Raw genomic sequence first — 17,909 nt, 5'->3', positions numbered from 1 at the left:
CCAAAACCCCCCAGAGCATCCAGGGGGACTGTGAGCACCTGGAGCAGCCAGGGGGACTGTGAGCACCCCCAAAGCCCCCTTGGAGTGGCCAGAGGGGCTGTGAGGACCCCCAAAACCCCCCCGGAGCAACCAGGGGGGCTGTGAGCACCCCCAGCACCTCCCTCAGAGCATCCAGGGGGGCTGTGAGCACCCCTAAAACCCCCCAGGAGCAACCAGGGGGGCTGTGACCAATCTATAAATAAAATATATAATAAATATAATATATATCTATATATTATATTTATATATATAATTTATAATTTATATTATATAAAAATATTTATATATTTATATATTTATATACATAAAATACATAAATAAATATATAAAACAAATCCCCCCGGAGCAACCAGGAGGGCTGTGAGCACCTGGAGCATCCAGGGGGGCTGTGAGCACCCCCAGCACCCCCTCAGAGCATCCAGGGGGGCTGTAACCACCCCCAGAACCACCCCAGAGCATCCAGAGAGGCTGAGATCACCCCCAGCACCCCCCCAGAGCATCCAGGGGGACTGTGAACAGCCCCAACACCCACCCCAGAGTATCCAGGAGGACTGTGACCACCTCCAACACCCCTCCTGGAGCATCCAGGGTGACTGTGAGCACCCCAGAACCCCCCAAGAGCATCCAGGGAGACTATGAGCACCCCCAGCACCCCCCCTAACCCCAACCCTAACCCCAACCCCAACCCTAACCCCCCCAAACCTTTGAAGAAGTTGACAGCAAAGCCGGCCTTGTTGATGGAGCCGTCGGAGACGAATTTCATCCAGAGCTTGTTGGAGGTGCTCTTGATGTCGTCGGGTTTGTCGTAGCCGCAGTAGCGGCCGATGAGGCTGCTCGAGTCGCTGCTCCCGTCGCGGATCTCCAGGTAGTCGTAGGCGCAGCTGTCGTGACGTTCAATCTGTTGGGAGGTGATAAAACCATTTTCTTTTTTGTCCCAGCGCCCCTAAACTCTTCCTGCCCTTGTTGTGTGGGGAAACTGAGATGGGAACCAGGTTGTTTTTTGTCCCAGCGCCTCTAAACCCTTCCTGCCCCTGTTGTGTAGGGAAACTGAAGGGGTAAATGATGCCTGAAGTTTGAGTTTTCTTGTTTTTTAGGCTCTGTGCTGACTAGGGGTGTAGTTTTGAGCCTCATATTTAGTGCTAATAAGTTCCTTTCACAGAGCAGCGAGACAAAAAAATCCTTTTCCTGCAGAAGACCAAGGACAACTTTCAGGCCCCAAAGCACAAACAACGGTGGACGCAAAGAGAAAAAAAAAGGATGAGACCTCAAAGGGAGGAACAAGAAGGGACCTCACAACCTGGAGCTGTAATTGGACAATTAAACCTCAATATGCAAAAAGGACTAAAACTTATAAAAGTGTGAGACCTCATGACTGTTTGTCCATTTTGAGTCCATCTTGGGTGTAGCCCTGCTCAGGCTCTTGTCCTGCCCAAGGTTTACCTTAAAGGCCTTTCAATAAATATTTGTTTTATTCTCCAGCTCTATCCAGTCTCTGTTTCAGCTCAGCCTTCCCAAGGCATCACACAAAGATGCTGAGGGATGCAGCAGCCCCCAGCCCACCCTGAGAGACCCCTGGGATGAGGACACGACCCCTTCCCAGCCTCAGGGAGGGACTCTGACCCACCTCGAAGGACTGGAAGGTCAATCCCACGTGGTAACCCTCGGACACGGTGATTTTCCAGACGCACACCTTGCTGGGCCGGTAGTCATCGGGGTAGTTGGGGGACTGGATGTGGCCGTTGTCCTTCTTCACGTCCCCCCCGCAGATGGCTGGAAGGGAGGAGCAGCAGCCTGAGCCCCCCCAGGCCCCACGCCGACCCCTGGGCCCCACTGCTCCCCCCTACCTTCGTAGACGGCGAAGAAACCTTTGCCCACCCAGTTGCTGCTGCTGCGGAATTCCACCCAGAGGCGGCTGTCGGTGGAGATGATGGGCTCGGGCAGCTTGTTCCCGCAGAACCTGCCTGGGGAGGAAGGCGTGCTGGGCTGCCGTGCTGGGGCCTCCTCTTCCTCACTTCCACCTCCTTGCCACCTCCTCTTCCTCACTTCCACCTCATCTTCCTCACTGCCACCTCCTTTTCCTCACCTCCACCTCCTCTTCCTCACCTCCACCTCCTCTTCCTCACCACCACCTCTTCTTCAACTCCACCTTCCCTTCCTCACTGCCACCACCTCTCCCACCTCACTACCACCTCTTCATCACCACCACCTCCTCTTCCTTACCTCCACCTCCTCTTCCTCACTTCCATCTCCTCTTCCTCATCGCCACCTCCTCTTCCTCACCGCCACCTTCTCTTCCTCACCACTTCTTCTTCCTCTCTGCCACCTTACCTACCTTACCATGACCTCCTCTTCCTCCTCATGACTTTTTCTTCCTCACTGCCATCTCCTCTTCCTCAATGCTATTTCCTCTTCCTCACTGCCACCTCCTCTTCCTCCTCACCACCTCCTTTACCTCACTGCTACCTCCTCTCCCTCACAGCCTCCTTCTCTTCACCACCACCTCCTCTTCCTCACCACCACCTCTTCTTCCTCACCTGCACCTCTCTTCCTCTCTGCCACCACCTCTCCCTCCTCACTACCATCTCTTCCTCACCACCTCTTCCTTTTCCTCATCGCCACCTCCTCTTCCTCACCTCCACCTCCTCTTCCTCACCACCTTTTCCTCCTGGTCCCTCTGATGCCCCTTTCCATCCTAAACCCCAAAGCTGCTTCTCCCTTCACCTCTCCCCTCACCCTCCCCTCCAGCTTTTCTGCCTCTTTCACTCCAACTGGTGATTCCAGCCGGGATTTGGGGAACATCCAGTCCACGGGGACGGGACTGGGATCCCGGAATCTCCCTGGGGAACATCCAGCTCCTCGGGGTGGGACCGGGACACTGGCACCTCTTGGGGAACATCACAGGGATGGGACGAGGACACTGGAATCTCCCTGGGGAACATCCAGCTCCTCAGGGGTGGGACCAGGACACTTGGCACTCTCTGGGGGAAGAGATGTGCCAGCCCAGCTGGATCATCCAAACTGGTTTCACTGGTGTGGGCTAAACTGGGAGCTCCATTCACCCCATTAACCCCCCTCTGAGGGGGTAAATTCCCCCCTCCCCAGGATTTTGAGCTATCAGGCAGGCAGGGAGAGAGGCAGAGGGAATCCCCCGGCCCCACTGCCGGCCCCGGCGGGCAGGAGGAGCGGGCAGGAGGCCCCGGGTTGTTACCTCGCAGCGTGGCCTTTCTCCAGAACCCGTCTCTCACCTCCACGTAGTCGTACCAGCACAGCCGGCTTCGGTACAGGTCCAGGGTGGTGAAATTCAGGATGATCTAAGGGTGGGGAAAGAGCAGGAAAAGTTCCAGGTTTGGGTAAAGGAATTGTGATTTTCCCCTTGATCTGGTGGGGTTCAATAACAGCCCTGAGTGCCTGAGCAAGTGCCAGCTGCTCCTGGAGAGAGGCAGCGTGAGTACAGACCAAAAATTCCCCTAAATACCCCAAAATTGGGGTGTGAGGTCCCCACACACCTGCCAGGAGGAGGGGGAACCTGGTGGAACCCAGACCTGCTCTGCCCAGAGCATCCCACCCCACCATGGGATGCTGGGACCCCAAAAATGGGCTGGGAGAAGGGAAAAGAGGGCTGGGAGAGGGTGTGAGCCTTCAGTACCTTCTCTCCAGGGGTGACCGAGATCCTCCAGACGCAGTGCATGTGGGCAGAGTATCCATTGGGGAATTCCGGGGAGGAGAAGTTGCCCTGGCTGTCCTGGAGAGTCTCCCCACAGGCTGTGAATGGACAAAAACAGAGTTCAAACCTCCAACAGCACAAAGTGCATCACTTCATCCACCCTCATCTCCCTTTTCCCACCAAAACTCCATCATCCACTCCACCCCCATCTCCCTTTTCCCACCAAAACTCCATCATCCACTCCACCCTCATCTCCCTTTTCCCACCAAAACTCCATCATCCACTCCACCCCCATCTCCCTTTCCCCACCAAAACTCCATCATCCACTCCACCCTCATCTCCCTTTTCCCACCAAAACTCCATCATCCACTCCACCTCCATCTCCCTTTTCCCACCCAAACTCCCAATCTTGGAGAACCAAAAAAAAACCCACCACATTACCACCACCATCCCAAACCCTCCCTGGAGCTTCTCCCTGTTTTATGGTGACCCTGCTGGGGGGCAGGAGCTCTGCAGGGCCCCCCTTTGCTGTGCCACGCCGCGGGGCCCGGCTCTGCGCCCGCAGATTTCGGCAGCAGCAGCAGAGGCTGGAGCGGACCCAGAGCTGCCATCTGGAATCCACATGGAGCACAAGGAGCTGCTCCGAGGCTGCTGAAAAGGGCCGAGGAGGCCGCCCCCCTTCCCCATTCCACCACTCAGGAGGGAAGGGGACATGAGATGAAAGGCAAAACGGTGAAAAAAAAATTAAAAAATAAAATAATTTTTTTTTAAAATTATATATATATATATATATATATATATATATAATATATATATGGCCGTTTCCAACCTGGGCACGCTGCCTTTTTTTCCCCTCCTCGATTTACAAAAGTTGTGATCCAGAGAGGATTTTTTGGGTAAGGAGGGGTTTCTCCTTTTTTCTCCTGTTTTTTATCCTTTTTTCTCCTTTTTTTTCTCCTTTTTTACTCCTATTTTTCCCTTTTTTTCCTCCTTTTTTTCTCCTTTTTTCTCCTTTTTTCACCTTTTTTCTCCTTTTTTCTCCTTTTTTCCTCCTGTTTTTTCTCCTTTTTTTCCTCCCTTTTTTCTTTTTTCTCCTTTTTTTTCTCCTTTTTTTTCTCCCCCTTTTTTCTCCTTTTTTTCTCCATTTTTCTCCTTTTTTCTCCTTTTTTTTTCTCCTTCCCCCCCCCCCCCCCTTTTTCTCCTTTTTTTCTCCTTTTTCTTCTCCTTTTTCTTCTTTTTTTCTCCTTTTTTTTTTCTTTCCCTCACTCCAAGCTAATCACTTTTCCTGCTCCCCTGAAGGCAGCACGACCATGGGGCCCCCCTGACAAAGGCATCCCTTTTCCAGGCCGTTAATTAACTGCTGGAATTAAAGCCGGGGAGCGCGTGCAGGGAGCCAAAACTCCTTGCAGATGTTGCCAGCACAGCCCCGGAGCACACGCCTGCTGCCGGGGGGACTCGTGCCAGCCTCCCCCTCCCCGAGCTGGGACAATGCCACCCCTTTCCTGGTCACAGTCCCAGAGCCCTTCAGGGTGACAACAGCGAGCTGGGCACCATCCGATTCCTCCTCCAGGGAGGATTTGTGGGTTCTGATGGAATCAGGATGTTTTGTGTTCCCATCTCATCCAAACCTTTCTGGATGCAGGAGTGGGATGGAGGAGGCTCTTGGAGGATTTTTATGGAGGTTTCCGAGGAGGTTTCACTCTCCAGGGGTGTTTTGTGGGGTCAGAGGATGCTCTCAGGGGGTGCTGTGCTCTCAGAGAGTGCTCCTGGGGGAATGGGCTTTATTTGGAGGATTTTTCAGGGAAATGATCTTGGAAGATCCTCTGGGGGTTTGCTCTTCTCTTGCAGGATTCTTTTGTAGGAATCCTCTGGAGTGATGCTCTTGGTGGGATTTTTTTGGGGGGTGTTCATGCAGGAGGCTCTGGGGGGAGATGTTCTTTGAAGGATTTTTTTTTGGGAGATGCTCCTTGAGGATTTTTATGGGGGAATGGGGGGAGATGCTCTTCAGAAGAATTTTTTTGGGAGATGCTCCTTGAGGATTTTTATGGGGGAATGATCTCGGGGTGTGTTCTTGGGTGATGCTCTTTGGGGAATTATTTTTGGGAGATGCAATTGGAGGATGCTCTTATGGGATTTCTTTGTGGGATGCTGCTGTAGGATGTTCTTGGGTGTTTCCCTTTGGGGGAATGGTCTTTGGAGGATTTTTTTGGGGAGATGATCTTGGAAGATCCTCTGGGGGTTCACTCTTCACTTGCAGGATTCTTTTGTAGGAATCCTCTGGGGTGATGCTCTTGGTGGGATTTTTTTGGGGGGTGCTCATGCAGGAGGCTCTGGGGGGAGATGCTCTTTGAAGGATTTTTTTTGGGGAGATGCTCCTTGAGGATTTTTATGGGGGAATGGGGGGAGATGCTCTTCAGAAGAATTTTTTTGGGAGATGCTCCTTGAGGATTTTTGTGGGGGAATGATCTCGGGGTGTGTTCTTGGGTGATGCTCTTTGGGGAATTATTTTTGGGAGATGCAATTGGAGGATGCTCTTAGGGGATTTCTTTGTGGGATGCTGCTGTAGGATGTTCTTGGGTGTTTCCCTTTGGGGGAATGGTCTTTGGAGGATTTTTTGGGGAGATGATCTTGGAAGATCCTCTGGGGGTTTGCTCTTCACTTGCAGGATTCTTTTGTAGGAATCCTCTGGGGAGATGCTCTTGGTGGGAGCTTTTTAGGGGGTGTTCATGCAGGAGGCTCTGGGGGGAGATGCTCTTTGAAGGATTTTTTTTGGGGAGATGCTCTTGGAGGATTTTTATGGGAGAATGGGGGGAGATGCTCCTCGAAGAATTTTTTTGGGAGATGCTCTTTGAGGATTTTTATGGGGGAATGCTCTTGGGGCATGTTCTTGGATGATGCCCTTTGGGGGATTATTTTTGGGAGATGCTTTTGGAGGATGCTCTTTGAGGATTTTTATGGGGGATGCTCCTGCAGGATGTTCTTGGGTGTTTCCCTTTGGGGGAATGGTCTTTGGAGGATTTTTCGGGGAGATGATCTTGGAAGATCCTCTGGGGGTTCACTCTTCACTTGCAGGATTCTTTTGTAGGAATCCTCTGGGGTGATGCTCTTGGTGGGATCTTTTTGGGGGGTGTTCATGCAGGAGGCTCTAGGGGGAGATGCTCTTTGAAGGATTTCTTCAGGATGTTTTTTGGGAGATGCTCTTGGAGGATTTTTATGGGGAAATGCTCTCGGGGCGTGTTCTTGGATGATGCTCTTTGGGGAATTATTTTTGGGAGATGCTTTTGGAGGATGCTCTTATGGGATTTCTTTGTGGGATGCTCCTGCAGGATGTTCTTGGAAGATGCTCTTGGGGGGATTTCTTTGGGGGATTATTTTTGGGGATGCTCCTGCAGGATGCTCTTTAGTGGATGTTCTTTGGGGGATTATTTTTGGGGGATGTTTTTAGGGGATGCTTTTGGAGGATGTTCTTTTGAAGGCTGATGCTCTGGAGAGGATTTTTTGGGGCAACACTCTGGGGGGATGCTCTTTCCTCAGAGGATTGGGAAGAGAGGATAACTGAGGCCACCTTCACATGGGCAGCATCTTCTCACAGCCCCCCAAAATGCTGTGAGTTAAGGGAAGCACCTCAAATCCTCTTTAGCACCCCAAACCCACTGAAAACAGCAAATCCATCCAGAATGACGTCAAGATTTTGGAGTTTTTTTGCCAAGATTTGGGATGAATCCAAATATTTCCCGGGAAATACAACCCCAGGGGTGCCCCCTGGGCCTCTCTGTGCCCTCAGGGCCGTCCCACTGACCCGGGCAGCAGTAGAGTGAATCCATCCAGGACAATGCAAAGATTTTGGGGTTTTTTGCCAAGATTTGGGGTGAATCTGAATATTCCCCGGGAAATACAACCCCAGGGGTGCTCCCTGGAGCTCTCTGTGCCCTGAGGGCCATCCCACTGACCTGGGCAGCGGTAGAGTGAATCCATCCAGGACGATGCCAAGATTATTTTTTTCCCCAAGATTTGAGATGAATCCAAATATTTCCTGGGAAATACAACCCCAGGGGTGCCCCCTGGGCCTCTCTGTGCCCTCAGGGCTGTCCCACTGACCTGGGCAGCGGTAGAGCTTGCGGGCCTGGGCGATGTCCCCCTTGCTGAGCCGTGTCCTCTGGCCGATGGCCGGCCGGACGCCGTTCACGTCGTATTTGGGCAGGATGGTGTCCAGGAAGATGCCCCTGGGAAAGGAGAAGGATGATGAGCAGGGTGGGAATCACCGGCTCTGAGGTCTCTCCCCACCCCCTGGCTGCTGCCACAGGGAGGAAAGGATGCTAAAAACAGCCTGGTTAATTAAAAGCAGCCCAGCTAATTAAAGCCTGCGGGGCTGGTGAGTCAGCGGGGATGTGTCCCTGGTGGAGGTGACCACGGGGACAACAATTTCCTGCTCTGGGAAGGGAATTTGAGGGGTTTCATCCCACTCAGAACTCCAATTTTCGAGGGAATTAACTCTGTCCACAGCTGGTCACCATCCTCAGGGGTTGGGGACACCGTGCCATTGTCCCCAGGAGGGGAAGGGACACAAGGGGACACCCCAGGCCGTACCTGGAGAAGGTGTTCCTGGCGTAGTGCATGATGCTGTCAAAGTCGTAGGTCTCCCCCAGAGACTCCACCTCCTCCGGCTCCATCTTCAGGAAGTTGTATTCCTGCCCTGTGGGGGACAGGGGGGGGACACTGTCAGGGGGACCCCGACTTTGGCAGCACCCCACTGCAGGGATGAAGAGCAGGAGGAGGAGGAAGAGGAGGAGGACGAGGATGAGGATGAGGAGACAAGGATGATGAGGAGGAGGAGGATGAAGAGGGTGAAGATGAGGATGAGGACGAGGAGGAGGATGAGGAGGATGAGGAGGAGGAGGAGAAGGAAGAGGAGGAGAAGGATGAAGAAGAGGAGGAGGACGAAGATGATGAGGACGACAAGGAGGAGAACGAGGAGGATAAGGATGAGGAGGACGAGGAGGAGGGTGAGGAGGATGAAGAGGGTGAGGATGGGGAGGATGAGGAGGATGAGGAGGATGAGGAAGAGGAGGAGGATGAGGACGAGGATGAGAAGTAGGAGGAGGACGAGGAAGAGGAGGAGGATGAGGATGACGATGATAAGAATGACGAGGAGGAGGACAGGGACGACAAGGACGACGAGGAGGACGAGGAGGAGGAGGAGGATGAGAAGGACGAAGAAGAGGAGGAGGACGAGGAGGACAAGGAGGAGGAAGGAAGCTCATCCCCACCTGGCTGGATGTTCTCCCTGATGATGGAGACGTGGTCATCCCTGTCTGGGCGCGTGTGCTCGTGCCAGAAGCCGATGACGTGGCCCAGCTCGTGCACCACGATGCCGAATTTATCACAATTTTTGCCAATGGAGATGGCCTGGGGTCCCCCACCTCGGCGCCCCACGTAGGAACAGCACCTGCAGGGGAGGAACCAGGTGATTCCCGGCTCTCTCAGGGGTGCTGTGGACATCCCAGTGTTCCCCCAGCCAGGAGTGTCAGCGTGGGGGTCCCACAAAACCATCCCATCCCTGATACAGGAACTCCAGGCGTCCTGCCCAAGTGAGGAATTTGAGCCTCAGCTCTGCCTGGAAACTGGGAGAGCTCAGCTGCTGCCACGGGATGGCTCAGCACGGCTCGGCACGGCTGCACCAGCCCCAAATCCTGCTCCCATGGGTGCCCACCCGGCTCCCTGCACCCCTGCCCTACTCTGGACCCAGGCTCAGGGTTTGCACCCACGCAGGGGCTCCCATTCCAGGGGAAACCCTCCTCCAAACCACCATCTGCTTGGCCAGGGCCATGCCCTGACGTGTGAAGACTCTGAGCTCGTCCAAACCCCTGTTTCCTTTGGCATCAGCCCCGCTGCAAGCCCGGGCTGGTGCCTCAACACCGACCTCAGCCCCAAAGAGCTGAACTCGGGCACCTCCTGGACCCCAAACAGAAAAAAAAAACAACCAAAAAAACCCAAACCCCCCCCCCCACCAAAAAAAAAACAAACCCCACCCAAAAATAACCTGTCCAAAGGCGCAAAAATGAGAATAACCCATTCAAAGGCTCAAGAAATGGGAAATAATCTGTCCAAGGGCCCAAAGAAAAGGGAATAACCCATGGAAGGGTGCAAAAAAAGGGGAATAATACGTACAATGGCACAAAAAAAGGGAATAACCCATCCCAGGGCTCAAAAAAAAAAAAGGAATAACTCATCCAAAGGCACAAAAAAGGTCCCAAACCCTTGGGACAGGTCCCTGGACGTACCCACAGGGGCGGTAGGTGAACACGATGTAACTGTCCTCGTCATTGCGCTCCAGGAAGGTGACACAGGTGTGTTTCTCCCAGTGCCTCATGGCCTGCCTGAAGATGGCTCTCTGGCTGCCTGTGGAAGGGAGCAGCAGGGTCAGCCCAGCGGGGAAACTGAGGCACGGCAGGGGGCTGGACACCCCCACCTTGGGCTGTTGGTGTCACTGTCCTGGGTTGTGGTGTAGGATGCACACACAGTATTTATCCCATCCCCATCCCCATGAGCTGTTGGAACCAGGTGGGGCAGTGTTTTCCCAGGCCCCTCCTTTGGGCTCTTCTGCTCATGGCCCATCAATGCCTTGCCCAGGACTCACAGGGAACTCCCTCCAGGAGCTCTCTCTGTTTAATGGGCCATCAAGGAGCCACTGCACGACTCCTCATCCCATTGGGAGATGCTCCCAATGCCCAGGGGGAGGAGCCAAGCATTCCCACCTGGAGAGAATCTGGGATTTGGGACAGGACAAGCAGCCCTGAGCCACTGGATTCCCAGAGGAGCAGAGCTCCCAGACCTTTCTGTGGGATCAGGAAGAGCCCCTCACCTGGACTGCTCCCCCCACCCTGCTCAGGCTGTGTTCTGACTCTGTCAGTGCTCCTTTGTGTTATTGCATTTATTTAATTTAATTTTATTATTTTATTTTATTTTATTTTATTTTATTTTATTTTATTTCACCTTTTTACCTTTCTCCTTATTAAATCGCATTTCTGACTCAGAGCCTCTCACTCATTTTTCTTTCAAACCACAACACCCAACAACACCAAATAAAGACCCCAAACCCCTCTGACCTCTTGTGATCACCTTTCTCCTTATTAAATCGTATTTCTGACTAGGAGCCTCTCACTGGTTTTGCTCTCAAACCACGACAGCCACTCACCGCATTTATTTTATTTTAACCTTTTTACCTTTCTTCTCATTAAATTGTATCTCTGATTTGGAGCTTCTCACTGGTTTTGCTCTCAAACCATGACAGCCACTCACCGCTGAAGTTGCCGCTGATGACGTAGGGGATGACGCCGTCCGGCCACACGCGCTCCGGCCGGGACGTGGCCGCTCGACGGGTCCGAGCCCTCGGCCGGCCACGGCTGCTCCGCCCAGGGTGGCCCAGACGGGGGTTGGTGGCGTTGGTGACTGTGGGGAATTGTGAAAAACGAGGTTCACTTTTTTGGTAAATTTTAAGAGGTATGTTTAATAAAATAATTATGATAATTAGGAGATAAAAAATGCCAAGTATGGCCAGGCTGGGTGACTCGGCACTCAGCCAAGTCCACTCTTTGCGATCTCAGAGATATTCGTTAAACACCCTTTCTGTCACATCAATATATGAATATTAATATGATTCCATAAACTGGTTTCTATATTCCAGGAGATGTTTTGCATGGTTCTTCCTTGGGTTTGCCTTTTTAGAGCATTTGTGTTTCTGGGCTGTGTCTTTATTATCACTTTTAGTTTTGGCCTTGGTCTGTGCTTTCTTCAGGTGGGAGATGCTGATAGCTGGTGTATCAATAGCAGGGTCCTCTTTACATTTCACTGGGTGCTATCCCCACCAAACAGACACTTTAACCATATCACATCATTTACTACCACTCTGCCTAATTTTCTAAAAGTAGAAATAAAAATCTTATATCCTATATCCTTACCACAACGTTATTAACCGTATCGCGCACATTTCGCGAAAAGCCAACTCTATAACATATATATATATATATATATATAACAGGATGATGGGAGGAGTGTCAGCATCTCCCCCGGGGATGGAGAGGGCAAGGGGCAGGGGAGATGCTGACATCTCCCCATCTATCGGGGGCACAGCGGTACCTGAGGAGTTGGAGGGCAGGCGGGTGATGGTGCGACGAGCCAGGTCCACCACACGGTCCACCTGGAAGAGCTGCAGGTCCTCCTCGTCCAGGGCGATGTCACCCAGGAAAGCGGCTGGGAGGGGGAGAGGAGAGGGGTGAGCAGGTCCCAAATCCCATCGGGTGCATCTCCCAAGCCCCTCCACACCTGGCAAACCCCGAAGATAAATGCAAACCTCGAAAATGAAGGCAAACCCCGAAGATAAAGGCAAACCCTGAAGATAAATGCAAACCCTCAAGACGAAGGCAAACCCCAAAGATAAAGGCAAACCCCAAAGATAAATGCAAACCCCAAAAATGAAGGCAAGCCCCAAATATGAAGGCAAACCTTCCTCCCCTCCTCCTCCTCCTCTCTTTCCTTCAGCTGGCCGGGCTCCCCCCACTCCCCAGCAGCTGGAGCCAGCCCCGCTCTCACATCTGGATCGCATAAAGCCCATCCATCACTTTGTAGCGTTTCTATTATTATTTGTGTTGCAAAACTGCCTTTTTATTCCCCACCACCACCACTTTTGCTGCCTTTACCACCCCTTTCCTGCCCGGCTCCTGCCCCTCCAGGCCGGTGCGAGCTCTGACAGCCCCAAGATGCTCCAGCCAGCGATTTCTGAGTCATCTCCCAGCTCCAAGCAGAGCCATATGGGCTGGGGAAGCTCCTGCTGAGCCCAGAGCCCGCAGGAATGGAGACCCTCCCTCCAGCACTGGGGGGAGGCAGAGATGCTTCAGTATCACGGGGCTGGAGGACATAACCCTGCACATAATCCTTCCTCCTCCTCCTCTCTGTGGTCCATTCTCGGCCCCTCTGTGACTCAGGGACATGGAAAAGCTGGGGCTGGTTGAGGTCAGGCCACACTGGGGTGGATGGGAGTGGGGTTTCTCACCAATTTTTGGGGTACTTAGGGAAAAAAGAGGGTTCCTGGAATCCCCCAGGCCTCAGCATCCCTTGGGAAGGGCAGTGGTGGGGAATGGGGAGGCCGGAGCAGCTCAAGGGACGAGGGAGAGCAGAGCCAAGGTCGTGCTCCCAGCACTCAGCAAATGGATCCCAAAAGAGCCACTAATTCTGGAGGCAAGGCGGGACAATGAAGATAACCCTGAGAGGTCCAAGAAGCCTGGACGGGGTGAGAGGAGCAGCCATGGGATGAGAGGAGCAGGCTGGATCCCATCCCTTTTCACAGCAAACCTCGCCCAGCAGCGCTTTGGGGTGAAAAAGCCACATCTTGGGGCTGTCCCCAGCACTGGGTGAATCCCACCGCAGGGGGAAGAAGCTTCAGGGGGTGGAAAAGCAGACCTGTGGCAACTCCAAGGGGAAAAAAAAAATCAAAACAAGCCGGGGCCGGCACCTCCCCTGGCAGAGACCTGCGGCTGGCAGGGCCAGGCTGCAATTTGAGGGCAGAGCAGAGGCAGGAGCAGCCGGCCCCGGCCTCCCCACACCCTCCCCGGGGCTGGGAGAGACGTGTCCGAACGGGCAGCGCGGGGGAGGAGGACCAGGGCCCGGGAGAGAAGGACGGGAGCATCCCTTTGCCAAGAGCTGCATGGAAAAGACAAGGGAAAGTAAGCCCAGCAAGCTCCGGCGGAGCCAAGTGATATAGAAACCATATGTGAGGGATTTGGGAGACATGAGAGAGCCATGAGCAGGCCAGCTCGGAGATGTGGAGATGGTTTTTCTGGAGGTTTGAGGCAGCTGGGTTACCCCAGAACTCTGAAGGTTGGTTTTTGGTGGTTCCCAGCAGGGTCACAGGGGTGCCCCAGCAGCGATCCCTGCACGGACACGTCGGGGCCAAGCCCAGAGTGTGTCAGATTGAGAAACTTCCAGGTTGGTTTGGGCTCCGGTCACGTCCTCCTCTCCTCCCACTCGCTCCTGGTGCAGCCGTGGCAGGAGGAGGTGACAACTGGGGTAGTTTTGGGGGGTCTCTGCTCACCAAAAAGCTGCTAAACTCCCTGAGGGGTTTCATTTGGGGACACTGCCATGCTGCTGCCACTTGTCCCTGCCCTGTTGATGTGAGACTCCCTGCAAGCCAAGGGGACCCTCCTGCCAGTGAGGACCACCCTCTGCAAACTGAGGGGGGGGTCTCTTGGCAGGAGATTTGGCAGCCCTGCCCTGGGCACAGCACAGGTTGGAACAGGGGGAAACAACCCCCAGCATTCACTCCCTGCAGCACATCCCCTCACCCCACCAGGCCACGGTGCCCAAGAGACCCCAAACCAGGGGACACAAGTCACCAGCCACCCCTGGAGGTGTCCTGGTGTCCTGGAGGTGTCCTGGTGTCCCTGAGCTGTCCCCAGCCCATGAGCTGTGCCACAGGGGCTGCTCTCTGCTCAGCCACAGAGGCCCTGGGGGCAAAGTCCGAGGGCCAGCAGTGCCAAGAGGGGAGGATGAGGTGCCAGAGGGGAGGATGAGGTGCCAGAGGGGAGGATGAGGTGCCAGAGGGGAGGATGAGCTGCCAGCAGGGAGGATGAGATACCAGCAGGACTCCAGCTCCAAGGCCAGACGTGGGCCATGGAGAGTGGGACCATCCCAGCTCCATCCCCCCCAGAACACAACCAGCCCTCTGGGAGCTGCTCCCACAAAGCTCTTTCCCCCTCCACAGCCGGGAGATAGCTCAGCCCTCCCCTGTTGTTTGATTTTTTTTTTTTTTTGTGCTGTGTTTTCTTTCGTGTTCTCGGAACGGTGACGTAACCCCGGGGCTGAAGCTTTAGACAAACAAGGTTTTTCACTGGGACCTGAGCCAAACCCCTCAGCACCCCATCCTGACCCTACAGGCACCTCCTGCCTGCTCACAGCTCCAAAAATCCCCCTGTAGGGTCCTCTGCTTGGGATGCAGGAGCTCAGCATCCCTCCCTCCCTCCCTGGGCAAGGTGAGCAGTGCAGGGGGAACCCCCTGGCCTGACCTTTCCAGCATCTCTGGGATTTTGGGATTTGGGATGAGCCTTCCCTGGGGCCCCACCGAGGTTAGGAACAGCTCTGCGGGAAAAATCTGATAAAACAGGTGGTGGGAAGAGGCCGGGGAGCAAACTCGGTGTTCTGGTGAGCCGGGAAAAGCAAACAGAGCCGGGGGAAGCCTTGGCAGGGCGGGCGGGCGGGAGGGAGATAAACAGGGCGGGATCAGATTGCAGGTCAGTCTGGGGCAGAGCAGGCTCCGTGTGTGGGGCAGGGCAGGGGGACACTCATCCCTGGGAAAATCACACCAGAGAGTGAGAAAAATCTTTATCCTCATGTAGATCTCACTGTTCCTTGAAGGACTTTGGGCAGGGGGAATTCTCATCCCTGTGGAGATCCCACTGAAGGATGGAAAAGATCCTCATCCTTGTTTGGGTCTCACAATTCCTTGAAGGACACTGGGAAGGGGGTCCCTCATCCCTGCAAAAATCCCACCAAAAGGTGGAATAGATCCTCATCCTTTGTGGGTTTCACCATTCCTTGAAGGACTCTGGGCAGGGAAGACTCTCATCCCTGTGAAAAATCCCACCAGAGAGTGGGAAACATCCTCATCCTTTGTGGATCTCACCATTCCTTAAAGGACTTTGGGCAGGGAGGATTTTCATCCCTGCAAAGATCCCACCAAAGGGTGGGAAAGATCTTCATCCTCGTGTGGGTCCCACCATTTCTTGAAGGACTCCGGGCTTCCCCCCTGTTAAAATCCCACCAAAGGATGGGAAAGATCCTCAGATGGGTCTCACCACTCCTTAAAGGACTCTGGGCATGGGGGACCCTCATCCCTGCGAAAAATCTGACTGAAGGATGGGAAAGATCCTTATCCTCGTGGGGGTTTCACCATTCCTTGAAGGACTCTGGGCATGGGGGACCCTCATCCCTGCAAAGATCCCACTGAAGGATGGGAAAGATCCTCATCCTTATGTGGATCTCACCATTCCTTGAAGGACTCTGGGCAGGGAGGGTTTTCATCCCTGCAAAAATCCCACCAGAGAGTGGGGAAGATCCTTATCCTCCTGTGGGTCTCTGGGCAAAGATCCTCGTGTGGGTCTCAGAATTCCTTGAAGGACTCTGGGCAGGGAAGATTCTCATCCCTGCAAAAAATCCAACTGAAGGGTGGGAAAGATCCTCATCCTCATGTGGATCTCACCACTCCTTGAAGGACTCTTGGCATGGGGGACCCTCATCCCTGCAAAGATCTCACAAAAGGTGGAATAGATCCTCATGCTCATGTGAGTCTCACCATTTCTTGAAGAACATTGGGAAGGGGGACCCTCATCCCTGTGAAGATCCCACCAAAAGGCACCAGGTGGGAAGGACCCTCACCCTTGTGCAGCTCCCACAAGTGCTTTGGGCCTGGAGCAGGAGGGATTATTCATCCCTGTGCGGGTCCCAAGAGCCCTCCGAGAGCACAGAGCAGGGTGGGAAACCTCCACCCAGCCCAGCATTCCCTCCCTGATTCAGCAGCTCCATCCCAGTCATCCCAAACCCTCGTGGGAACCCTGAGCATCCCTCCCTCTGCAGGGCAGGATTTGGGATGTGGAAAGAAGCTGGGATTGAACTGCTCTGCCCCAACCCAGGATGGAAACGAGATCTGAATTAGGTGTACCCCGGCTTTAACCGAGCCCTGCCGGGCTGTAAAATCCACGGAGCCACGGGAGCAGCATCTCACTGGCTCTCAGAGCCTTTAAATATGTGAGGAATGCTGGTCGCACCGCCCCTCGCCCCCGCAGGCCGGCCCAGCTGCTCGGCAAAACACTCCCGACCAGACAGGACCCCTCTGCATTGGGGGGGGTCCCCCCAGGGGAGGGTCTGTCCTGCCCGCAGAGCTCGGGGTGTGAAGGTGGGAGGATGATGAACATCCCTGAGAGACCCCCCAGGATACAGGGACAGGAGGGAGGGGGAGCAGCCCCTCTCCTGTGCCCCTCGCTGGAGGTGGAGGGGGAGAGGGAGCAGCCAGCCTGTAAAACAGCCGGGGGAAGAGGAATATTTGCTTTCCCAGAGCACCTTCCAGGCACAAAGCAGGAATTCAAGGCTCGGAGGCCGGGCTGGGAGTCAGGCCAGATCACGGCCCCCTTGTGCCTTGGCTAGTGGGGAAACTGAGGCACGGGGGGATAGAACCACTCAGGAATTCTCCAAGAACACTCAAATATCGGTCACTGCCATCCTCCACCTCCTCCCTCCTGCCTGGAACATCCTTATCCCAGCCGGTGTTTTTTTGGGAGGCCCAAAAGCCAGCACTGGGTATCCAGCGGTTGGGGAAGGAAGGCAGAGAGGCTCAAACACAACCCCCGAGGTGGAGAGAGATGATGATTCCTTATCCTGAATTCCCTGCAGTGCAAGGAACATCCTCTCTCCCCGCCAACGCAGCCCTGAGCACCCACAGCCAAATAATTCCCTCCCCACAGCCAAATTCCCTCCCCACAACCAAATAATTCCCTCCCCACAGCCAAATTCCCTCCCCACAACCAAATAATTCCCTCCCCACAGCCAAATTCCCTCCCCACAACCAAATAATTCCCTCCCCAGCCCTGGGCATCGACATTTGGGATCCCTTTGCCTGCTCCAGGTGATGAAATAAGCACCGCCAATAAACATCCCGGGCAGAAAACAAATTCCAGGGGGCAGGAAATGTCCATCCGGGGGAAGGCTGGGAGTGGGAGGGATGGGTTTGGATCACTCCAGGGGAGCTTTTTCCTTCTGCTCCTCTTCCGTGACAGAAAAAAAAAAAAAAAAAAAGAAAAAAAAAAGAAAAAAAAAAAAAGAGGAAAGAGCCTCCTCCAGGAGGAGGTGGAGGATGCCAAAGCCGGCCCAGGGATGGAAGGAGCCGTGTGAAGGGACCCAAGGCCGGGTCACCGAGGAAAACACAGCCCGGGCCAACAGCAGCGGTGCCTGTGAAAGGGAGAGCGGCTGGGAAGGAAAATATTTGGGAACCGCATTGCCAAGGGGATGTCGGGGCGGAGGGGGGTTGTTGTCACTTTGGAGAGGAGCCTGGTGACAGAGGATGGAGATGGAGACACCCAATCCACACCCTGGGGCATCCCGGGCTGGGCTGTGCCAAAGGACAGCGGCTCCTGGGGCTCCCAGAGCTCTGGGCATCCTCCCC

General features: G+C 54.1%; 1 protein-coding gene across 2 annotated transcripts in view; it reads right to left on the bottom strand.

Moving 5' to 3' along the window:
* BMP1 (bone morphogenetic protein 1) overlaps positions 1-17,909 on the bottom strand; it is a 30,951-nt gene that overhangs the window by 7,621 nt on the left and 5,421 nt on the right. For both annotated transcript variants that reach the window (XR_014591997.1, XM_083880560.1), the window contains exons 2-12: positions 11,840-11,953; positions 11,003-11,152; positions 9,985-10,102; positions 8,971-9,149; positions 8,291-8,396; positions 7,802-7,926; positions 3,686-3,801; positions 3,248-3,350; positions 1,884-2,000; positions 1,664-1,809; positions 742-937 (exon numbers count right to left, since the gene is read on the bottom strand). Coding sequence is in view for 1 of the 2 variants with exons in the window: in XM_083880560.1 (XP_083736686.1) it covers positions 742-937; positions 1,664-1,809; positions 1,884-2,000; positions 3,248-3,350; positions 3,686-3,801; positions 7,802-7,926; positions 8,291-8,396; positions 8,971-9,149; positions 9,985-10,102; positions 11,003-11,152; positions 11,840-11,953 (1,470 nt within the window). In the remaining variant the exon portion in view is untranslated. The remainder of the gene's footprint in view (positions 1-741; positions 938-1,663; positions 1,810-1,883; positions 2,001-3,247; positions 3,351-3,685; positions 3,802-7,801; positions 7,927-8,290; positions 8,397-8,970; positions 9,150-9,984; positions 10,103-11,002; positions 11,153-11,839; positions 11,954-17,909) is intronic.

The sequence above is a fragment of the Zosterops lateralis genome (assembly GCF_965231275.1).
Source record: "Zosterops lateralis genome assembly, chromosome: 30".
Taxonomy (NCBI): Eukaryota; Metazoa; Chordata; class Aves; order Passeriformes; family Zosteropidae; genus Zosterops; species Zosterops lateralis.
This window is presented reverse-complemented; position numbering and strand designations above follow the sequence as displayed.